At 34.8% G+C, this 9,495-nt stretch overlaps 1 protein-coding gene across 1 annotated transcript in view; it reads right to left on the reverse strand.

The window, feature by feature from the left end:
- OLFM3 (olfactomedin 3) overlaps positions 1 to 7,718 on the reverse strand; it is a 176,630-nt gene extending 168,912 nt beyond the window's left edge. The window contains exon 1 of the mRNA XM_073234370.1: positions 7,276 to 7,718. Coding sequence (XP_073090471.1) covers positions 7,276 to 7,344 — 69 coding nt within the window. The 5' untranslated portion in view covers positions 7,345 to 7,718. The remainder of the gene's footprint in view (positions 1 to 7,275) is intronic.
- Positions 7,719 to 9,495: the final 1,777 nt, after the last annotated feature.

A 9,495-nucleotide genomic window follows, 5' to 3' on the forward strand; every position in this document is an offset into this window, starting at 1 on the left:
TAGCTCTATTGAGAACAGCAGGAAAACCATTATAAACAGAGGGACTGAGAAATCAATCCAGGAGAAAAGAGCAGAGAAAGTATGTTCATAAAAGTGATCATTTCTTCATGATTGTGAGGTCCAAATGTTTGTTCCCCGCATCCACCACCCTTGCCACCAGCCTTATTAATATGATGATATCTCAGTGCCCATTGGGATGCTATTAGGAAGTGGAGCCTTTGGGAGGTGATTAGGCTATGAAGGTGGAGACCTCATGAAATGGATTAGTGCTCTTATGCAAAAGATTCCACAGAGCTCCCAGCCCCTACAGTGATGCCAGGACACAGCAAGAAGGCATAAGCTATAAACTAGGGGGAGAGTTCTCATCAAAACTTGATCATGCTGGTGCCTTGATCTTGGACTTCCCCACCTGCAGAATAAATTGTGAGCAGTACATTTCTGTTGTTAAAAAAACATTGTCTGTGATATTTTTTGTTATAGCATCCTATAAGGACTAAGACAGTGACCTCTGTCCTGAACATTTTTAGATTGAGTAACTTGAGAAAATTCCTTTTTAAACCTTATTTCTTTAATAGTTCTAAATCTTAGAGAGGATTTAAACTACTTTATCATTGGTATACTTTGCAAAGATATAAGAAGGTCAAAAAAGCAGTTTTATCTGTTGATATCTTCTTAGCTTAAATATATCCATCCTCTCTGTAGTCTACTCTCCATGATTAGTTTAAAAACTCCTTTGTGTGGTTTGGCTCTAATACTATGGAACCACTCATGTCTTATACTTTTTCATAGTAAACTTGTAAGATATGCTTTTTTGGATATTAAATATAATGTAAATTTTTAAAGTAATGTGTTGAAACTGGAGCTTTGACCAAAATTAAAGGCTTGTTCTGAAAAGCCCTGCTGATAATTTTATATGGCACTCACTTTTCTTAAAGTTGAGAAGGGGGAACAACACAATAGAAGAGACATGAGAACTTCTTCTATTAACATCTTAACATATTTCTCTTATGTCCACAACAGACTTTAGATTTGCTTTTATAGTGACTGATGTTAGTGGAATATTTGCATAGAACTTTATGGTTTAAAATGGATTTTTATATAAACTAACATCATCAATAACTACAAATCAATTGCTATTACATCTGCTTCATAGTTATGAAAACTTAGCTTCCAAAAGGTTAAGTGTTTTACTAGAGTTGCACAGGTAGGAGTTAAAATCAATTCTTATGATTTCATGCACATCTTCACCTTTTACTTTACTATTATTTTGGGATACAACTTTTTAAATTATATTTGAAAATTGTCATTATAATGTTAGCTTCATTAATAAAAAAACATCCTTCAAGGTTTTCAATTGATAAATGGTGTAGAATGAGTAGATGTATGGCCAGTTTCAACATCTTATTTTTTATTTAAACCTGGTTCCTAGATAGTGTGTTTAAATAGATTTTATGTCACCTTGCTAACTTGATGCCATTGTGAAATAATTTGTTTACATATATGCACACATGTACATTTATACAAATGTGAATGATTCCAAAGACTCACTGTCATCTTATCTAACCTCCAAGACAATTATCTGCTTTTGTATTTCCTTTCTTAATTTCACTATTGCCAATTAAGTTTCATTTTAAGGTAAAATGATGGCTAATTAATACTTAAGTAAATCAAATGATGGGTCTTATCTCCTAAAGCTACAGCCTTATCCAGTCTCATTTTTTTCCTTTATATATTTTGTTTATACAAAAATTGAGGCTTTTCTAATGATTGCCAATCTAAAATCCTTAAGGACATTCCTGCTTGGGAAGAGTCAGCAATGAATATGCAGGACCTGTTACAAGTAGCCCTCCCAAATATTTTCTACATCTCTTCAATACACCAGCAATTCCTTTTATATGGGAAATAATATTTTACTTTACTTTTCACTAGGGAATTTTTTTCATTAAATAAAGGACTTACAGCTAAAGCAGGAAACATGCTGGCTTTCAGATCCACTAAATTGATAGATAGTCTTGTCAGGGGAGCAAAGTTTAATGGGTGAATGGATAGAAGCCCAAATACATGGATCACGAATGTGGACAGAGAAGGGAGGGAGAGGCCGATGCACGAGGAAGTGGAAAATTGAAGGCTCCAAATGCCAAACACAGACAATGAAAACTTCATGATACTACCTAGGCGGGTTGATCCCCAGGTCTCACAAAGTTTTTGATCTTAGGAACAAATCTGCTGATTTTTAATGAGTGATCAAATATTAAACAGATTATTTTAGTCCATTCAGGCTGCCATAACAAAATAACCTAGACTGGGAGCTTATAAACAGATACTTCTTTCTCACCATTCTGGAGCTCAAAAGTTCAAGATCAAGTGCTGGCATGGTCAGGGGAGGGCCTTCTTCGAGGTCACAATCTTGTTGTGCCCCACATGGTGGGAAGAGGGAGTTATCTCTCTAGAGACACTTACATCAGTCTTAATACCCAAACACTTTGGGCATTAGGTTTCAACATATGAATTGGGCAGAGAAGGGCACAAACGTGGACCATAGCACAGCCATCCTCGGGTTCACAAACATGTTTTAAGAACATGTAGGCACTTCATTTACCGGTGAGGGCACTGAGATCACAGCTTCCTCAAAATTATATATACTGTAGTTAATTAGTGGCAAAGTAGGGATGAGAAATGAGGGACTCTGAGTCCTGCCCCCTATGTTTCTCAGCCTTGTACTGCTTTCCCTCCTGGAAGAGCACTTATCAATCATTACAGTAGTCATTTTTTAAAGAGAACACTTGCAAAGTTACAGGGAATAGGATTTAAAAGAAAATAGAGGAAAGCACTACATTTTAATCTTTCCAAATTGCCAAGGGAAAGAGTGAGAAAGAATACTTTCTCCCAAATAAAAATTGAATTGGGTTAAGGAAGATGGGATAAAGTCAAAGTGGGAAAGCCATTTGCTTTCTCAAAACATGGATGGGTTACATTGAACTTTTCACTTTTTACCATATCAGGGTTTACTGGTGCATAATTCAGGTCCTTGCCCAATGCCATTGATCCGTATTTTCTGTTCTAATTTATGTTGATCTTGTATAGAGTATGTCTCTGGCATACAAATGATACAAAAGAATATTTTTAAGGTGAACTGTAAAGCAAATTGATACTGATCTCAATTTCTTTCTTTTGCTGTTTTTTTTTGTTTTATCAATTGTGCTTCAAAGTAGTAGAATAAGAATTTTAACTAGATTTATATGTACAGTCAACTTCTAGCCAATTAGGTCTTTGATGGTTTTGCATAGCAGTAACAAAACATAAGTAAGGGCACTTATACATGATTTGTTATGAAACATTTTGCAGTATTATTATTGAAGTTCTCATAGCTCCCATCTTATTTATATGGCTTTAAAGCAGTTGTCTTATTTAAGGCAAGAGCTCTAATTGGCTGACTTGTTTTGGACAGAAAGGACAGTTTGGTGTTGAAGATTATTGCTGAGTCATTGTTACATTTTATGTCTGGAGTGTGAGCAAGTACCATGGGTGATAAGTTATTTAAGATATTTCTAGGTAAGACGATAGTAAATGTGTTCTCCACCTAAGCATGCTTAGGCATTTTGCAATATATTTATTACGCAAGTGTGGCTGCTTTAAAGTTCAATAGTCGCTGAAATGTGTGGCTATGCCCATGTCACCTCTTTTTAACTATTTCCCACCTGTCTGATCCCAGTGTAAATGTTCCATTTGAAACTCACACAGTCACATTTATATTCATTCTCCTTTCTTTATAGTTCAGCATTGCAGAACACAGAAATTCATGGTTCTGATTCACAGGGATTACTATTTTGTTACATTGTTCAAATAATGGTCTGCTAAAAATCTTGTAAAAGAAAAAAATAGGTTCACTCTCATACTATCAAGGTCATTACAATTGAATGCCTTTAGTTTAAAAGCACAGAGATGCCATCTAGCAGCCGCTCTTAGGAATTTCCTACACAGAAATAGTCCTTTCTGTAAAAAATGGAGCAATACTTAAAATTCCTACAAGTTTTCAGTTTTAAAATTTACTTACTGAATGAATGATTTGGCATATTGCCTATAAATCAGATACTCCATTACAAATGAAATTAATTAATCTCTTTTAAAATAGGCAAAGTGATATACCAGTGAATTTTCTAAATGGAACTAGGAACTTGTTAATAATACTTTAATTAAGAAAACATAGTTCTCATACGTTTCCGGAGAGGAAAATTGATAATCTGTCTATATAAAAATACAAAAATTAATTAATGGTGAATTGACTTTCTTTGCCAAAGGAAAATACTAATCTTCCCTATTTTCTAATATATTAAGTGAGAGAAAAGAATGTAAATGCATGCTGAAAGCAAGTTCATCTTGTGAATATAGAAGTTTGGGCATTTTTTTAAATTTAAAAATAAAATTATTTTCAAGGAACTTATCTTGCCATAAGATGGCGATACTTAAGCATTTTATAAAATGTCCTATAAGATCAGTAAGTCTCAATTCCCAGGAAATTAATCATAAATATAAGTATTATATAGTCATCCATGAAATGGAGTTGGTACTATTGTTGAAAGCCCTTTTATTTCCAGATAAACATATAATCATTATTTTTTAACATTTAGATTTCCAATATTTGATACATGTGTCAATCTTACAAGTGAAAAATAATTCTATTCAATTTTAAGAGCACTCCTATTTAGCCAGTTTGTGTGTATCCATGTGTGATTATACATGTTTACTGTAAACATGAAGTATAATATAGAATACTTAAATGAATTTTTAAAAATAAATGAATATGAAATCAGCCCTAACATATTAGTATATAAGAAAAGAATTAGATGTTAGAACTTTTGTACCTTTAAGTGTTACCACTTATTTGTTACTTAGTTATCCAAAAACTGTGGTCTTATGTGGTAGTACATTATTGGATTTTTAATTTCAATTTCACCAAGCATAATTTGTACATGAATGCTAATTTTATTAACTATACTCAAGTAGTTAGCACAAAAACTAATAAAATATGAGAAAATTCCTAGTTCATAACCTAATTGACAATTCTTTTGAGAATTCAGTGCTGCCACTTGTGATTTTAGGGTGGGGTGTGGAGGAAATAGTTTGATGGTCAACAATTGTTTGATAAAATATACAAAACTAGCTTTTATTCACCTTTTTAAAACAATATTTTGCCTTCCAGTCTCAGAACTTTTTAAAGGTTAAAAACACTGATATGAACACTTCAGTGCACTCTATAATGTCATCTATGGTGTAGAACAAAATACCATCTTCTGTTCTTTGCACACTGTGTTGCAGTATCTAGAAGCTGAAAGACAGTTTGGAAAGTTAATGTATGCCTTTCCTTCCTTGGATTTCTCAGCTCAGTTGAACTAAGCAGCCACATTTAAGACTGAAGAAAAGTTTTGTAATATGTTTAATTCAAATCAGAAATAAACTTAATACTAGAAAAGATCATATTGACTAAAATGCATCATTTATTTGGGGCACTTATCTCAATATTTAACAGAAGCTCTTCTTTGTTTATATATATTTTATTAGGGGAAAGAATGAGTTGCAGGAAGTGAAGATATGTATTACAGATATCAGACAAAGTGAATCACACAAAGAGTTGTTAGTAAAGGTCTGCATTTTTGAATTCATTATAAAACATGACAAAACTCACTTTAGTCAAGACCTTTTTTTCTGCAGTAACTCAATAATTAGCTTTGTTTTTAAATATGTTTTATCAAAAATATTTCAAGAGAGATTTATAATGGAATATGTTCAAAAGTTGTAACCAAAATAATATGATGAGACTTAAAATAGAATGTGTCACTATAGATCCAGAGGCAAAGAGGACAAAAAATTAAAAAATGTAAAGCAAAAGCACTTTTTACTAGATATAGAAGGTTTTAAAATACTCCTTAATATGTAAAATATTCCATTAAGATCATTAAGATGGCATTCACACACCATATAAAGACTTCACAGTGACACTATCAGCATAACCATAGTTTTAAGATGAAATGATTTTATTCTCATCAGGTCTATGTAAATATGAAAAATGCACAGAAATAATTAAAAGTATATATGATATGATTCTAAATTTTACTATAACCTACATATTAGGCCTAAAAATATTCAGCCAACCACAATATTAAATTATGCTTGGTTACATGTTTAGTTCTGTTCAATTATTAAAAGAAACTTAATTTCTCTATACTACACAGATGATGTAAAGCTTTACAAATAACTTCACGGTTTTCCAAAATACAGCTTTAAATGGTTTTGTTACAGGGCATCAATTTTCCTTTTGTCAAATTGTTCTTGACAAGCTAACTAAGTGAAATAATTTTTAAATTGTATCTTGCCCTTCTTTTTACCAGATGCCTTATCGCTTATTTCAGATAATTATGGTTTCTTAGAATGCTGAAGTTCTCAAATTATCTCACTTTATCATCAAGACTTTTCTAATACATCGCTGAAAACATTTCTCCATATTTTTCTGCTTTTTAATCAAAAAAGGTGAGCGTTCACTTTAATTGTCCGTACTGGATAATTTTCAGAGTTCAACGGCTGTGAAACAACTCATCCTTCCTATTGCCCTCCTTAGTTTGATAGGATTCTCACTTCCTGTTTCTTAACAGTGGTGATCAGAACTTCCTCAGTGCCCTCTAGTTTCCTTAATGAAAAGAAAGAAGCAAATAAACACAAGCCTCTTTCACCAAAGCCTCTCAGCCATGGCAGAGACTACGGCTCTGCTGATCTGCCGCGTGTGTTACAAGCAGCATCCTAAATGTTTTGGACGCAAACCGCAGCACGTCTGCGATGGGAGTTATTGACCAGAATCAGCTGGAGAATGCTTTCTGTTTTCAACAAAGAAAAGGTTCACCACCTCCTAATACATGTTTAAAAATTGCACTGTTTCAACTGCTAACTCCTTCTTTCTTTGCATTACCCGTCCGACTTAAGAACAACGTTAAGCACTTGGATACGGAATAAGCTAAATTCCCCCTAGAGCCGCATTGCCCGCTGCCCATGCACATTATATTCGCTCCTTGTCCCCACCCCCTCTCGCCAGGACTCTACCTTGAGGAGCTGTTCCTCCGGTAGTTCACCGTATCTTTCAAGCAGTGGGGATACGGCAGTCACCACAAGACAGCTAGAGGAGCTGTCTTTCGTGCCGTTTTTTTTTTTCGTATTTATTTGCCTTTTTGGTCAGTTTGTTACATATTGCACATTTATTTCAAACAATAGTTAAAATATTGCCCATACCTTGGAAGGATTTAATCCAGCAAGCAAAGACAGCAGCAGGAGATTGAGTAGGTTGGACGTCGCCTGCATTCTGATGTAGGTTTTTGCCCCTCTGTACTCTCTTTTATGTGGCCGCTCCACTCACTGCAGACCTTCCCCTAGCAGTTGCACTTTCTGCCTGCCAGTCAGAGCGGAGTGGAGGCAGCGGCTGTGGCTGGAGCAGCAGCGGGAGCGGCTGCAGCGGCGGCCGCCCTGGGGGGCGATCATTCCGCAGGCATTCTCAGAGCTGGGTGTCTGCGAGTAGGACGGTGGGCTGGGCTGCGGCGGGCGCTGACCGAGGTGCTGAAGCAGCTCCCACCTGCGCCCCGGTTTACCCTCTCCCTTTGCTATCCAGCCAGCCCCGTTCAAAAGTTTTGACCAGAGGGAAAGATAAAGGGAGTAACTGCTGAGAGAGGTGTGGAGACCTGGGCAACGGATATGACATCACTACAGCTTCTGAGGCTTTGGGAGATATTTTGCGGGGAATTTGTTAACCAACAAGCATTGACTCTAGTGCTCCAGTTCAGCATTTGCTGGTAACTTGAGCTGCAGAGATGTAGAGAGTTAGCTGAACACAGGATTATGAAACAAGTAGTGTCTGGAACCTTCTTCTGTCATTGACAGAGGACTTGATACCGTATTTAATGCTTTAAACAAAGTTTGTAGTGCAGACCGTCATTGAGTGTTTTTGGTTAAAGGCACACAGTATTTAGCTATTATATATGCATATATATCCACTGCCATTTATGCCATTTATGAATAGCCTGTTGAAATAATCTATTTGGCTAGGTATTCATGTGTATTTATCTATCTAGGGCTTTTGGTCATCTAAAATACTGTGCATAGAATAACTAACAGGCTTTCTTTCCTTCATATAAATGGGATATTACGTTTGTGACCTCCACTCACCCACACACAGCTGAAATCTCACCTATTCACACGCAGTCATACTCAAAAATATAATTTCCCAGTGTATCTGACTTGTGTTTATTCCTGAGGAAGAATTCAGTGATGGATGGACAGTAGGATAGAAAAAATGATTACTTCTAAGCTACCAAAAACTTCTGTTTCTTAGATCTCAAGAAAAGAGGCAGAAAAGCTGCTTCCCATGAGCAAAGAAAAAGGTAAATAACTCTCTTACACACCCTGCACTGTTTATACTCAAGCAACTTCATTTCTTTGAAGCTGGAAAAAGTAAGTGTTCTCCATAAGATAAAAACATGGGGAGGAGGTGGCAACTACCCTAAGCCCTTTCTTTCATATAGTTATAACTTTAATACTTCTTGAGCTATGTCTTCTGTTGATTTTTCTAGAAATGGTACTTCCTAAGTATTGAAATATGTGAGCTGGAAATATGGAAATTACTTCCACATTAAAATGAGGGTAAATTTTTTGCAATATCAGATACATACTTTACACCAAATCACTACTAATTTTTTTCTGAAAACTCTTCATTTGTTTTTTAATATAGGAAATGTCAGGATTCAAATATTTTTGAAAATTATAATCCCCTAAGATTTTCATCACATTGCATCCATTTTCATCCTGATATTATGAATATTTGTCATTGTGTGTGGGATAACTTGAGGTATTTTTTCCATGAAACATTAATAACAAGAAAAACTTTGAAAATTCCTTTTGAAGAGTTGGATCATGCATAGAAAAGAGAATAGAGAATAAGAGGGAAAAAATGGAATTATTTGGTGATTGTTAGTGTAATGATAATCCTAGCAATCATAACCACAGTTGGAAATTCCCATTATTTCCTAGCAGAAACAGAACAGAAAATTAATTTTGAGGTAATAGATAAAACTGCAGAGTTACATCTGAAACACTTTGGGATAACTTTCTAGAACATATCTGAGACTCTGTTTAAAAATATAGTTTTACATTTGTTTCTTAATCTTCCTCTTTCTATCTCTCTATATAGGATAAATCAGCATAGAGTATTTTTTTCAAAGATTCATACATAAAAATTGTTGGAAATTTTATCATTTTCAAACCTTTAGAATCATTGAACAGTTTGAAAATGAATTGGTAAGGTACAGTAGCTGGGTGGTTATAATAGTGAATTTTTGTTACCTGTTCTAAATACAACATAATTGTTTGATCATTTGTTTTTACACACACTTTTCATTTTTCTCCGAGTGTCTTCTTCCATCTTTTTCCAGCTCCATTTCTCAGTAAGCAAGGTAGCATGCC

The sequence above is a fragment of the Manis javanica genome, chromosome 4, assembly GCF_040802235.1.
Source record: "Manis javanica isolate MJ-LG chromosome 4, MJ_LKY, whole genome shotgun sequence".
NCBI lineage: Eukaryota > Metazoa > Chordata > Mammalia > Pholidota > Manidae > Manis > Manis javanica.